The sequence below is a fragment of the Pseudophryne corroboree genome, chromosome 5 (assembly GCF_028390025.1).
Source record: "Pseudophryne corroboree isolate aPseCor3 chromosome 5, aPseCor3.hap2, whole genome shotgun sequence".
In the NCBI taxonomy this organism is placed as follows: Eukaryota; Metazoa; Chordata; class Amphibia; order Anura; family Myobatrachidae; genus Pseudophryne; species Pseudophryne corroboree.
The window spans coordinates 149,442,681-149,458,185 of record NC_086448.1 but is presented as its reverse complement, the minus strand read 5'-3'; the positions used below and the strand labels follow the sequence as shown (position 1 = coordinate 149,458,185).

Here is a 15,505-nt window from a genome sequence, read left to right as displayed (position 1 = left end):
AAGGTCCAGATTTCGGCCTTGTCAGTGTTCTTCCAGAAACAATTGGCCTCTCTTCCAGAGGTTCAGACCTTTGTGAAAGGGGTTCTGCACATCCAGCCTCCATTCGTGCCTCCAGTGGCACCATGGGACCTTAACGTGGTATTGCAATTCCTTCAATCGGATTGGTTTGAGCCACTACAAAAGATAGAGTTGAAGTTTCTCACTTGCAAAGTGGTGATGCTTTTGGCTTTGGCATCCGCAAGGCGGGTGTCTGAATTGGGGGCCTTGTCTCACAAGAGCCCTTACCTGATCTTCCATGAAGATAGGGCAGAGTTGAGGACTCATCAACATTTTCTTCCGAAGGTGGTTTCATCTTTCCACATAAACCAACCTATTGCAGTGCCAGTAGTTACTGACACATTCACTGAATCAAAATCTCTAGATGTGGTTAGAGCTTTGAAAATCTATGTTGCTAGAACGGCTCGTATACGGAAAACAGAGACTCTATTTGTCCTGTGTGATCACAACAAGATTGGCTGTCCTGCTTCCAAGCAGACTATTGCACGTTGGATTAGAAATACGATTCAGCAAGCTCATACTACGGCTGGATTGCCGTTACCGACGTCGGTAAAGGCCCACTCCACTAGGAAGGTGGGCTCATCCTGCGCGGCTGCCCGGGTGGTCTCGGCATTACAACTTTGCCGAGCAGCTACTTGGTCAGGGTCAAACACATTTGCTAAGTTCTACAAGTTTGACACCTTGGCTGATGAGGACCTCAAGTTTGGTCAATCGGTGCTGCAGGGTCATCCGCACTCTCCCGCCCGTACTGGAGCTTTGGTATAGACCCCATGGTCTTGATGTCGTCCCCAGCATCCTCTAGGACATATGAGAAAATAGGATTTTGATAACCTACCGGTAAATCCTTTTCTCCTAGTCCGTAGAGGATGCTGGGCGCCCGCCCCAGTGCGTACTTTACCTGCAGTTTAGTTATTACAGTTACACAAGTTGTGTTATCTTGGTTTCAGCATGTTGCTGCAATTGGTTCATGCCTGTTGGCGTGTGTTATGTTGAATGCCGTGTGTGCGGCATGGTTGAGGGTGTGAGTTGGTAGATATCTCACCACTAGTTAAGTAATTCCTTTCCTCGAAATGTCAGTCTCCCTGGGCACAGTTCCTACAACTGAGGTCTGGAGGAGGTGCATAGAGGGAGGAGCCAGTTCACACCCAATGAAAAGTCTTTAGAGTGCCCATGTCTTCTGCGGATCCCGTCTATACCCCATGGTCTTGATGTCGTCCCCAGCATCCTCTACGGACTAGGAGAAAAGGATTTACCGGTAGGTTATCAAAATCCTATTTTTTTTTGTTAATAACTTTATTAACAACATAGAGAGGTAATACAATAGATGTCAAATCAATAGCAGCAATGGAGGTACATCACCACCAACCGATCATGATTTTCCATTTTATATTACAACATAGGCCCTCATTCCGAGTTGGTCGCTCGCTAGCCGCTTTTCGCAGCAATGCACACGCTAAGCCGCCGCCCTCTGGGAGTGAATCTTAGCTTAGCTGAATTGCAAACGAAGTATTCGCAATATTGCGAAAAGATTTTACTTTGCAGTTTCTGAGTAGCTTGAGACTTGCTCTTCCAGTGCGATCAGTTCAGTGCTTGTCGTTCCTGGTTTGACGTCACAAACACACCCAGCGTTCGGCCAGACACTCCCCCGTTTCTCCAGCCACTCCCGCGTTTTTCCCAGAAACGGCAGCGTTTTTTCACACACTCCCATAAAACGGCCAGTTTCCGCCCAGAAACACCCACTTCCTGTCAATCACACAACGATCAGCAGAACGAAGAAAAAACCTCGTAATGCCGTGAGTAAAATACCAAACTTCTTAGCAAATTTACTTGGCACAGCCGCAGTGCGAACATTGCGCATGCGCAGTTAGCGGAAAATCGCACTGATGCGAAGGAAAAGAACGAGCGAACAACTCGGAATGAGGGCCTTAATGAGGGAGGTGAGGGAAACTAAAGAAAAAAAAAGTGGGAGGTTCATAAGTCTCTAATACAGCGCCTGCTTATAGGAAGGAAAGACAGGGCGGATAAATCCAGTAGTGTTCAAGCAGGAGGGGGCTTAACATTTATTTTAATAGCGCCAGCACATTCTGTTCCATTTTAGAATTGGGATCAAAAGAGTAATAATACAAGACTGCTCAAAAGTTTACACTATGGGGGTAATTCCAAGTTGATCGCTGCAGGAATTTTGTTAGCAGTTGGGCAAAACCATGTGCACTGCAGGGGGGACAGATATAACATGTGTAGAGAGAGTTAGATTTGGGTGTTGTGTGTTCAATCTGCAATCTAAATTGCAGTGTAAAAATAAAGCAGCCAGTATTTACCCTGCACAGAAACAAAATAACCCACCCAAATATAACTCTCTCTGCACATGTTATATCTGCCACCCCTGCAGTGCACATGGGTGGTCATTCCGAGTTGGTCGCTCGTTATTTTTTTCTCGCAATGGAGCGATTAGTCGCTAATGCGCATGCGCAATGTCCGCAGTGCGACTGCGCCAAGTAAATTTGCTATGCAGTTAGGTATTTTACTCACGGCATTACAAGGTTTTTTCTTCGTTCTGGTGATCGCAATGTGATTGACAGGAAGTGGGTGTTTCTGGGCGGAAACAGGCCGTTTTATGGGTGTGTGTGAAAAAACGCTGCCGTTTCTGGGAAAAACGCGGGAGTGGCTGGAGAAACGGAGGAGTGTCTGGGCGAACGCTGGGTGTGTTTGTGACGTCAAACCAGGAACGACAAGCACTGAACTGATCGCACTGGCAGAGTAAGCCTCGAGCTACTCAGAAACTGCACAGAGAAGTCTTTTCGCAATATTGCGAATCTTTCGTTCGCTATTTTGATAAGCTAAGATTCACTCCCAGTAGGCGGCGGCTTAGCGTGTGCAAAGCTGCTAAAAGCAGCTTGCGAGCGAACAACTCGGAATGAGGGCCATGGTTTTGCCCAACTGCTAACAAAATTCCTGCTGCGATCAACTTGGAATTACCCCCTATATGTACAGTAAAATGTGCTGATATACTTACTGTTGAGAGAGGGGCATATGCTGGCTTAGCTAAGGAGCACAGCAGAAACTAAAGATGCCCACATGCAAAAGTATTTTGTTTTTCTCTTACGTCCTAGAGGATGCTGGGGACTCCGTAAGGACCATGGGGTATAGACGGGCTCCGCAGGAGACATGGGCACTATAAAGAACTTTAGAATGGGTGTGCACTGGCTCCTCCCTCTATGCCCCTCCTCCAGACCTCAGTTAGATCCTGTGCCCAGAGGAGACTAGAGGCACTACAGGGGAGCTCTCCTGAGTTTCTCTGAAAAAAGAATTTTGTTAGGTTTTTTTTTATTTTCAGGGAGCCCTGCTGGCAACAGGCTCCCTGCGTCGTGGGACTGAGAAGAGTGAAGCAGACCTACTGAAGTGATAGGCTCTGCTTCTTAGGCTACTGGACACCATTAGCTCCAGAGGGATCGGAACGCAGGTCTCACCCTAGCCGTTCGTCCCAGAGCCGCGCCGCCGTCCTCCTTGCAGAGCCGGAAGATAGAAGCCGGGTGAGTATAAGAAGAAAGAAGACTTCAAAGGCGGTAGAAGACTTCTGATCTTCACTGAGGTAACGCGCAGCGGTAACACGCAGCGCCATTGCTCCCACACACACACACACACTACAGGCACGGATGGGTGCAAGGCGCAGGGGGGGGGCGCCCTGGGCAGCAATTAAACCTCTTGGCTGGCAATATTAAGTGTATATTCTGCTGAGGCATTAAAATATACGACCCCCGCCAGTTGTTTGTATTTTTGAGCGGGACCGAAGCCCGCCGCTGAGGGGGCGTAGCTTGATTCCACAGCACTAACCAGCGCGTTTTTCTCCACAGCACTGCTGAGAAGCTGGCTCCCCAGACTCTCCCCTGCTGAACACGGTGACAGAGGGCTTAAAAAGAGGGGGGGGCACATATATTTGGCGCAGTGAGTGTATATTGAATATATATATATAAAAAGCGCTGTGTATCTGGGAATTGTTTTTCCAGGGTCATTTGGCGCTGGGTGTGTGCTGGCATACTCTCTCTCTGTCTCTCCAAAGGGCCTTTTTGGGGAACTGTCTCCATTAGATATTTCCCTGAGTGTGTGGGGGTGTCGGTACGTGTGTGTCGACATGTCTGAAGCGGAAGGCTCTTCTAGGGAGAAGGTGGAGCAAATGAGTGTGGTGTCTCCGTCGGCAACGCCGACACCTGATTGGTTGGATATGTGGAATGTTTTAAATGCAAATGTGATTTTATTACATAAGAGGTTGGACAAAGCGGAGTCCAGGGAAAATGCAGGGAGTCAATCCTTGCCTTTCACTATGTCACAGGGCCCTTCTGGGTCTCAGAAGCGCCCGCTATCCCAAGTAGCAGACACTGATACCGACACGGATTCTGACTCCAGTGTCGACTACGATGATGCGAGGTTGCAGCCAAAGTTGGCAAAAAGTATTCATTATATGATTATTGCAATAAAAGATGTGTTGCATATCACAGATGACCCCTCTGTCCCTGACACGAGGGTACACATGTTTAAGGAAAAGAAACCTGAGGTTACTTTTCCCCCTTCTCATGAGCTAAATGAGTTGTTTGAAAGGGCTTGGGAAACTCCAGACAAAAAACTGCAGATTCCCAAGAGGATTCTTATGGCGTATCCTTTCCCGGCTAAGGACAGGATGCGGTGGGAATCCTCCCCCAGGGTGGACAAGGCGTTAACGCACTTATCCAAAAAGGTGGCGCTGCCGTCTCAAGATACCGCAGCCCTCAAGGATCCTGCTGATCGCAGGCAGGAGACTACCTTGAAGTCGATTTATACACATACTGGTACCTTGCTCAGACCGGCGATAGCGTCGGCTTGGGTTTGTAGTGCTGTAGCGGCTTGGACAGATACCTTGTCTGCTGACATTGATACCCTGGGTAAGGATACCATTTTATTGACCTTGGGTCACATTAAAGATGCTGTCCTATATATAAGAGATGCTCAGAGAGACGTTGGCCTACTGGGTTCAAGAGCCAACGCCATGGCGATTTCTGCTAGGCGAGCCCTGTGGACCCGCCAATGGACGGGTGATGCCGACTCAAAGAGGCATATGGAGGTTTTGCCTTACAAGGGTGAGGACTTATTTGGGGAAGGTCTCACGGACCTGGTTTCCACAGCTACTGCAGGTAAATCTACTTTTTTACCTTATGTTTCCTCACAGCCAAAGAAAACGCCACGTTATCAGATGCAGTCCTTTCGGTCGCATAAGTCCAAAAGAGTACGGGGATCTTCCTTTCTCGCCAGAGGTAAGGGCAGAGGGAAAAAGCTGCCAGCTACGGCTAGTTCCCAGGAGCAGAAGTCCTCCCCGGCTTCTGCTAAATCCACCGCATGACGCTGGGGCTCAGCTGAGGGAGTCCGCCCCAGTGGGGGGGCACGTCTTCGACTTTTCAGCCACGTCTGGGTTCAATCACAGGTGGATCCCTGGGCAATAGAAATTGTATCCCAGGGTTACAAGCTGGAATTCGAAGATGTGCCTCCTCGCCGGTTTTTCAAATCGGCCCTACCAGCTTCTTCCCCAGAAAGGGAGGTAGTTTTGGATGCAATTCAAAAACTGTGTCTTCGACAAGTGGTAGTCAAAGTTCCCCTGCTTCAACAGGGGATGGGATACTACTCAACCCTGTTTGTGGTCCCGAAACCGGACGGTTCGGTCAGACCCATTCTGAATTTAAAATCCCTGAACCTATACTTGAAAAGGTTCAAATTCAAGATGGAATCGCTCAAAGCGGTCATCGCCAGCCTGGAGGGGGGGGGATTTTATGGTGTCACTGGACATAAAGGATACCTACCTTCATGTCCCCATATATCCTCCTCATCATGCGTTCCTGAGATTTGCTGTACAGGATTGTCATTACCAATTTCAGACGTTGCCGTTTGGGCTTTCCACGGCCCAAGGATTTTCACCAAGGTGATTGCGGAAATGATGGTGCTCCTGCTCAAGCAGGGAGTCACAATTATCCCGTACTTGGACGATCTCCTGATAAAAGCGAGATCGAGAGAACAGTTGCGTGTCACTCTCCCTGAGGGTGTTGCAGCAGAACGGCTGGGTTCTCAATCTGCCAAAGTCACAGTTGGTTCCAACGACCCGATTGACTTTCTTAGGCATGATTCTGGACACGGAACAAAAAAGGGTTTTTCTCCCGATGGAAAAAGCCCAGGAACTCCAGACCTTGGTCAGGGACCTGTGGAAGCCGAAAAGGGTGTCGGTCCATCAATGCACTCGAGTTCTGGGAAAGATGGTTGCGTCTTACGAGGCCATTCCCTTCGGCAGGTTCCATGTGAGGACTTTTCAGTGGGACCTTCTGGACAAGTGGTCCGGGTCCCATCTACATATTAATCAGAAGATCAGCCTGTCCTCCAAGGCCAGGGTATCTCTCTTGTGGTGGCTACAGAGTGCTCACCTTCTAGAGGGTCGCAGGTTCGGCATTCAAGATTGGATTCTGGTGACCACGGACGCGAGCCTCCGAGGATGGGGAGCAGTCACACAGGGAAGAAACTTCCAGGGACTGTGGTCAAGCCAGGAGGCTTGTCTACACATAAACGTACTGGAATTGAGGGCCATCTACAACGGCCTACGTCGGGCGGAGACTCTTCTTCGCGGCCTGCCTGTTCTGATTCAGTCAGACAACGTCACAGCCGTGGCTCATGTAAACCGTCAAGGCGGGACAAGAAGCAGAGTGGCGATGGCGGAAGCCACCAGGATTCTTTGCTGGGCAGAAAATCATGTAAGCGCTTTGACAGCAGTCTTCATTCCGGGAGTGTACAACTGGGAAGCAGACTTCCTCAGCAGACACGATCTCCATCCAGGGGAGTGGGGGCTTCATCAAGAAGTCTTTACAGAGACTCAGTCAGTGGGGACTTCCTCAAATAGACATGATGGCGTCACGCCTCAACAAGAAGCTTCCGAGGTATTGTGCCAGGTCAAGGGACCCTCAGGCAGTAGCAGTGGACGCCCTGGTGACACCGTGGGTGTTTCAGTCGGTCTATGTGTTCTCTCCTCTTCCTCTCATCTCAAAAATATTGAGAATCATAAGACGAAAAGGAGTACAGGCAATTCTCATTGTTCCAGATTGGCCTCGAAGGGCCTGGTATCCGGATCTGCAGGAAATGCTCACAGAAGATCCGTGGCCTCTTCCTCTCAGAGAGGACCTGTTGCAACAGGGGCCCTGTCTGTTCCAAGACTTACCGCGGCTGCGTTTGACGGCATGGCGGTTGAACGCCAGATCCTAGCTGGGAAGGGCATTCCGGACGAGGTCATCCCTTCTCTGATAAAGGCTAGGAAGGAGGTGACAGCGAAACATTATCACCGTATCTGGAGGAAGTATGTCTCTTGGTGTGAAACCAAGAATGATCCTCCGGAAGATTTCCATCTGGGCTGTTTTCTCCACTTCCTACAGATTGGAGTGAATATGGGTCTAAAATTAGGCTCCATTAAGGTTCAGATTTCGGCCCTATCCATTTTCTTTCAGAAGGAATTGGCTTCTCTCCCGGAAGTCCAGACTTTTGTGAAGGGAGTGCTGCATATCCAGCCTCCTTTTGTGCCTCCAGTGGAACCATGGGACCTTAACGTGGTGTTACAATTCATTAAGTCTCCATGGTTTGAGCCTCTTCAATCCGTGGAATTAAAGTAACTCACTTGGAAGGTGGTCATGTTGTTGGCCTTGGCATCGGCAAGGCGAGTGTCTGAGTTGGCGGCTTTGTCTCACAAAAGCCCCTCTCTGATTTTCCATGTGGATAGAGCTGAATTGCGGACTCGTCCTCAATTTTTGCCTAAGGTGGTTTCCACTTTTCATATGAACCAACCTATTGTGGTGCCTGTGGCTACGCGGGACTTGGAGGATTCCGAGTCCCTTGATGTGGTCAGGGCATTGAAATTTTATGTAGCAAGAACGGCTCGGGTTAGGAAAACAGAGACACTGTTTATCCTGTATGCGGCCAACAAGGTTGGCGCTCCTGCTTCTAAGCAGACTATTGCTCGCTGGATCTGTAACACAATTCAGCAGGCTCATTCTACGGCTGGATTGCCGTTACCAAATTCGGTAAAGGCCCATTCCACTAGGAAGGTGGGCTCTTCTTGGGCGGCTGCCCGAGGCGTCTCGGCATTACAGCTTTGCCGAGCGTCGACTTGGTCGGGTTCAAACACCTTTGCAAAATTCTACAAGTTTGATACCCTCATCCGCACTCTCCCGCCCGTTTTGGAGCTTTGGTATAATCCCCATGGTCCTTACGGAGTCCCCAGCATCCTCTAGGACGTAAGAGAAAATAAGATTTTAAACCTACCGGTAAATCTTTTTCTCCTAGTCCGTAGAGGATGCTGGGCGCCCGTCCCAGTGCGGACAACATTCTGCAAAACTTGTATATAGTTATTGCTTGCATAAGGGTCACGTTACAGTTTTGATCGGTCTTTGACTGATGCTGTTTGTTTCATACTGTTGACTGGTTCGTATATTCCAGGTTATATGGTGTGGATGGTGTGGGCTGGTATGAATCTTGCCCTTGGATTAACAAAATCCTTTCCTCGTACTGTCCGTCTCTTCTGGGCACAGTTTCTCTAACTGAGGTCTGGAGGAGGGGCATAGAGGGAGGAGCCAGTGCACACCCATTCTAAAGTTCTTTATAGTGCCCATGTCTCCTGCGGAGCCCGTCTATACCCCATGGTCCTTACGGAGTCCCCAGCATCCTCTACGGACTAGGAGAAAAAGATTTACCGGTAGGTTTAAAATCTTATTTTTTCCCAGCATGCAAAGAAAAAATGTATTTGCTCCTCTATTTGGTAACGCTCCTAACTCTAAATTAGAGTGTGCATGGTAAACTGAGTCTAATGTAGCAATTCTTTGTAGGAATTCAGCTGCGGGCGATGTTCCTGCCCTGGCAAGTTAGTGTTGCAACAGCCAAACTTTACATAGGGCAAAATCGATTTGAGAGATGCGGTGCTGTTGCCAGCGTTTCAATACCAATGCAACAGCAACTCTCACCCTCCCCCCACAATAGTCTGCGAGTTTAGCTTCTATATAAAATGAATTATGTACATCTGAAATTATTGCCAGGTAAAGCCTCAGCATATTTTACCTGTTGGTGCTTAATGAACGCCAATGATTATGACATACTTTGGTAAATGTATTATAGCAGCACAGATCGTGCCGACGTAGCTCTTCCTACTTCATTGTTTTACTGAGGCGCCGCAAGAAACAGTACCGACAAGATGTATTAACATCTCATCTGCTGGAGTGGAGGAGTGAAAACTCCCCCCTCTTGTGATCCCCGCCATAGGTTATAGCACATCATCCTTGTGCTGATGCGCTGTGTTACACCTCCCAGTAACACACTGGAGAAGCGCGAGATCTCCCATGCACAGTCTGTCGAAATCAGTAGCTGCAGCTGCCGGAAAGGTCAGTGCCACTGACCATTCATACATCTGCTGGCACATTGGTGCACTATCTTGTAGATAGCAGTGCAGATAAAGACAGGGGGGCATGGTGCCCCCATCATTACTGACATATCTCCACAGTAATACAGTACATGGGGGAGAAATAGTATCACACTGATACCACTAATCCCCATAACAGCCGTTCATACATCTACCCCACTGCCTATTATGTGTTCTACTAATTTCATATATCAGATATCAGGGGCTGATTCAGAGACAGCCACAGCTACGTCTTTTGCCGCAATCGGTGTGCGTCTTTGTGCTAATAGCACTACAAAGCCATTCCCATGTGTACATGTGTGCATCTTTAGATGCACCAACGGTCATATCGTCCCAGCTTGCGCGGCTGTGCATCTCTGTACGTAGACGCTTTCAGCAACACGCCTATGATACTCCTATGGGACACAACATCTCTGCGCTGAGTCATTGTAACCACCCCCCTGTTACCTACCAATCAGCATTTAGGAATGTCCCTTGCATTTCTGCTTCCCCTGCATCTAAATTTGCTCTGCGTCTCTTTGCGAACATATCGGGACGCATACGTGGTGCGATAAGCAGGCTTAGAGCATTGGCCAGCTGCATGCAACATTGACACTGTGTCCAACTCCGAATCAGGATCCCAGTGTCATGATTAGATGAAAATGTTGCATTTTATATTACAGAAAAGTTATTTACTTACCGGACTCCAGGAAAACTTTGCCGGGAGCTGTCCCTGGTTAAACATTTTTATTGTTGACTTTACTGGGACTTCTAGGTAGATCTTGGTGAACACCAGGGAACTGGAAAGAAGGCAGACCTGGGGCACCTGGACATCAGCTGTTACCGGTAGATAGCTGGAACAAATGGAGCAGTTTCAAAAAACAATCTTGATGTTAAGTACACAAAGTGGAGACAGCAAATTATTGGACTAGACTTACTGAAGAGACTACAGTTGGCAGTCTCGTGAATATTGGGCCTGGTTCAGAGATAAGCGTAAATCCAATGGTTTACAGTATGTACATCTCCCATGCATGTGCAGAACAGGGGGCACTTAACAGCATACTAGGCCCTAAGCAAAGCAATGCACTGGGGCAGGGCCATATTAAGGCTTGTGAGGGCCTGGGGCACTTAAGACAGGGGCGCCCATGGGAAGGGGGCATGTATATTAGATTGTGCATAAATACCAACATGACCCATTCAAGGAGGGACAAAATGCTCTGTACCAGGATGTCCCTTTTAATATATGATTGGCTGTGTTAAACTAAGAAAGGCGTTTCAAGACAGGTGATTACAATCATAAATTAAGTGGGAAGTCCAGGTATAGAGCATTTTGTCCCTCCTGGAATTGGTCATGGTGGGAGGTATAGATTGTGTATATTAAATTTAAACCAATGGTATATATTAGATTTAAACTAATGATTTAATAATGCCTGGGTACTGTTCATAGCTCCACCTAATTGACAGACAACTATTTTTGTAAGTTTTCTTGAAGTGGAACAAAGACAACTTAAACAACCTTAAAGTACACACATAAAAATAAAATCTATCATCTATCTTATCACATGTAAGAATAGCAGCAGCCTCTGTACTACTTACATGCTGAGAAAGGACTCAGGAGGACTCTCTGTGTGTGTCTCTCTCTAGACCTGAATGCTCTCATTAGATAACACTTTACCCAGACAACCAGGGGAAAGGAGGAGAAACTGGGATCCCTGGTCGGAAAACTGTCAGTAGCTCATGACACCTGATTTGCCTGTGTTTCTGCCTGCACTGTACACTGCCCTGCTTGCATTCTGGCTACCTGGTTTTGCTGCTGCACAAGAGGGAGAGCTAGTGATGTGCTTCAGCCAGGGGGTTTCCAAAATTGTGCCCTGTTTTCTGGAAGTGGCGAGGCCAGTGTCACATTCAAAAGCGCAGCTGCTGTGCAAAAGCGTCCATTTCTGAATCAGGCCCATTGTTCATCCAACAAAATAGCTACTGTTGTTAGGGTTCAGTCCAATGACAGGTGGATCATTGCTGCATTATTTGGCTGTGCACATATCAGCCAGATATAGTACCTCTGGCATCGCACATTTCCCGGCCACCTCTATGGGGGGTGTGGGAAAACCTGGAATGTGGAAGACGGAACAGCACATTTCATACATCACCTGTAATTGAATCTCCCCATATGCTATAATATCTTGTACACTGGCTCGCTGTTCTGCCTCCCAGTAATCACATACCTGCCATCACTGTTTTCTACTTCCAGCTCCAGCACCGTCTCCAGCCTCTGACAGCACAATGGCTTAAATATAACTGACATATGTGCTGTTCCCAGGGGCTGTAACTCTCCGCTCTCTGGAGAGAAATAAAACTGTGACTCCTGTTCACAGAAACAAGAAGACTGTCACTTCATAGAACATGTACTTACATAATACAATTTATGAACTGCAAAAATGTTACTTAATTCTGAGGTTAGACGCGGCTGCGGTCACTTTTCTGTCTGGCTGCCTGCTTACTACCTAATTCTAATCAGCCAGTGGCGCATCTATAATGGGTGAAGTGTGTGCGGTGCACACAGGCCCCTGGGTCCACACACTGCACCCATTTCTTCTATACTCACCTTTCCGGCGTCCATCGGTGACTGTGTGTGGGCCCCCTCCTCTCCTGTAGCGCACTGATCACTAGAGACTCTTGTACAGTGCCAGAGTCTCAGTGCTGAGAGTGCTAACAGTGGCGGTGACTGCTACAGGAGAGGCGGGGGCACACACAAGGAGTCTGCACACGGATCCCCTCCTCTCTAGAAACGCCCTTGTAATCAGCCCATCTATGCAGAATATCCATCCATCTTTATGTGGAAGACCAGGACTGTCCATTGCTTTCTGTCCGCGTCCCCATTAGTATAGGCATTTGCACCCACCCCGTACTGGACGTAAAAGATCTGTCAGAAACAGGCATCCCATCTCTCTGCCGACACTTCCCAGATGTTCCCATGAGACAGTCGCCTCCCAGAAATGCTCATTTCACGGATAGTTGCGCATCATTTTGTAAACACTAGCAAACTTCGTCCAGAATCAGGACCGTAATGAGGAGGTGCAGGGAAAATATAGCGTCTCACTACTCTATGATGTCATGCACGGATTTAGGAGTCAGGCCGCCCCTAGGCACATTATTAATCCGCTATTTAAAAATGGTCATACTGAAATAAATTTGGTAAATCCTGTTAAAATATTGGGCAATGCCAGGTCACTCTCTTCCGATAATCCTGTTCCCCGCCTGGTGCACCAAACTAGTGCCTTTGGCTACTACTCTGGTCTCTGAACCAAGAACAGAGCAGAGAGGGTACAGTGGCATCGCCATGCCCTTACTCAAATTCTGCTCTGGAGCTCATTGATATGCTGTTCCATGGTTGGATACCTGGAATTTAGCCCACATCGAAAACCCAGATTGCCACATAAGCTAGGAGGTGCCAGAGATAAGGCGTAGAGGTTAGGCCTGTCATCATTAAGCCTGAAGACAGGCCTAATGTCTCTTCTCTTTAATGACTTACATAAGAACTGCCTGAGCAGTATGTTAGGAGAAAATTGTAAATATTGTGCTGTCTACCCTTTTCACCAACCAAATTACCAGCTAGATCTGATTCTTGTAGGGGTAGTTCTTAAACACTAAATGTGGGCAAGTATTTTTCAATGCCTTAAGTGGACAATGCCTTAAGTTGGTGCACTCACAATAACTAAATGTACTTCATATACCAAATTTCTCATATAACCACGGAATGCCTTACTGTATATTTATTCAAATCATTAAAAACACAAGTTATTTGTGTGACAGGAGTATTAGTATTTTAGCAGAAGACAGAAAATATAATTTAAATGACTAATGCATTTACAGAAAGAAGGTTGCATATACTCAACCTGTATCCACCATAGATGGTGTCAGTTATGGTGGTGATCACAATAAGGTTGGCAAAATGAGCTTCCTTGGTTTACACAATAACACAAACCACAAGAGAAGATCACTTGGACTGAGTTACCTCTTCTCCTCTCTCAGTGAGACAAGCTCTGCTCTCGTGAATCCTCCAATGTGCCGCTAGGGGACTCTTGTTTTCTATGGTTAATATGCTGATGCTTCTGTTGCCCAATTTTATGAGCCCCAAGTCAAGTGATGGAACAATGATAGAAACCGAAGGCCCCTGCAGAAATACAGTAGTGTGAGTCCCACAGGAAACATCCTAAGTGGATTGTTTTTTTTTGTTTTTTTTTAAGACTATTATTTTCTATTATATTAAAAAGCATAAGCACATACAACAGATGATATATGCTATTATTAGGAAAAGATAAGACGTACCGTTGACATAACATACAGCAAAACTGGAGGGGCTGGTGATAGTGAATGGACCAGTATCACTGAGCAATCTCACCACCATGGTCCTACATATGTCCAACCCCAGCACTATATTATGTCTATCATATAAAACCCTGCAATGATAGGTAACTTACATGGTGATGGGATCTAGGCATAGACAGAGGTCGCCATATACTCAGAGTGTAACTAATCATTGGTTAGAGAACACTGGAATTGTAAACTCAATATTCCCCCCTAAAAACCCTACATGTGAGGGATTGTATACAAAGTAAACAAAAAGCAAGCAGGAGCGAGTACAATTACACACTTATAACTGTAATGTAAGTCATACATAACACACTTAACAAGTAAATCTAGTGCTAAAACAGAAATATGTAGACACACATATTTATCCAGCACTCATAAATATATCCATATTATGCTACCTTCTTTTCTGCAATGCAGCTTAGGGCTGTCTGATCTTTGGTACATTGAGGATGTAGCCCAACGCCTGCACATTACTGTATTTCCCTGCGTGTTACATGGTATTAGGCTTTTAGCTCTTTTATAAGCAGAATATAGTGAGTGCGGACATACAAACCATATTAAAATAAGATTTTACTCACGGTAAATCTATTTCTCGTAGTCCGTAGTGGATGCTGGGACTCCGTAAGGACCATGGGGAATAGCGGCTCCGCAGGAGACTGGGCACAACTAAAGAAAGCTTTAGGACTACATGGTGTGCACTGGCTCCTCCCACCATGACCCTCCTCCAGACCTCAGTTAGGACACTGTGCCCGGAAGAGCTGACACAATAGGAAAAGGATTTTGAATCCCGGGTAAGACTCATACCAGCCACACCAATCACACCGTATAACTCGTGATATTATACCCAGTTAACAGTATGAAATATAACTGAGCCTCACTACAGATGGCTCAACAATAACCCTTTAGTTAGGCAATAACTATATACAAGTATTGCAGACAATCCGCACTTGGGATGGGCGCCCAGCATCCACTACGGACTACGAGAAACAGATTTACCGGTGAGTAAAATCTTATTTTCTCTGACGTCCTAAGTGGATGCTGGGACTCCGTAAGGACCATGGGGATTATACCAAAGCTCCCAAACGGGCGGGAGAGTGCGGATGACTCTGCAGCACCGAATGAGCAAACTCTAGGTCCTCCTCAGCCAGGGTGTCAAACTTGTAGAATTTAGCAAATGTGTTTGACCCCGACCAAGTAGCTGCTTGGCAAAGTTGTAGAGCCGAGACCCCTCGGGCAGCCACCCAAGAAGAGCCCACCTTCCTCGTGGAATGGGCTTTCACTGATTTAGGATGCGGCAGTCCAGCCGCAGAATGTGCAAGCTGAATCGTAGTACAGATCCAGCGAGCAATAGTCTGCTTTGAAGCAGGAGCACCCAGCTTGTTGGGTGCATACAGGATAAATAGCGAGTCAGTTTTCCTGACTCCAGCCGTCCTGGAAACATATATTTTCAGGGCCCTGACTACGTCCAGTAACTTGGAGTCCTCCAAGTCCCACGTAGCCGCAGGCACCACAATAGGTTGGTTCACATGAAAAGGAATTGGGAACGAGTCCTCAATTCAGCCCTATCCATATGAAAATCAGATAAGGGCTTTTGCATGACAAAGCTGCCAATTCTGATACACGCCTGGCCGACGCCAA

General features: G+C 47.2%; 1 protein-coding gene across 5 annotated transcripts in view; it reads right to left on the bottom strand.

Moving 5' to 3' along the window:
• The window catches only part of DLEC1 (DLEC1 cilia and flagella associated protein), a 247,281-nt gene that overhangs the window by 90,942 nt on the left and 140,834 nt on the right, over nt 1–15,505 (bottom strand). For all 5 annotated transcript variants that reach the window (XM_063921795.1, XM_063921794.1, XM_063921796.1 and 2 more), the window contains exons 20-22: nt 13,509–13,667; nt 11,719–11,858; nt 10,197–10,350 (exon numbers count right to left, since the gene is read on the bottom strand). In XM_063921795.1, coding sequence (XP_063777865.1) covers nt 10,197–10,350; nt 11,719–11,858; nt 13,509–13,667 — 453 coding nt within the window. The remainder of the gene's footprint in view (nt 1–10,196; nt 10,351–11,718; nt 11,859–13,508; nt 13,668–15,505) is intronic.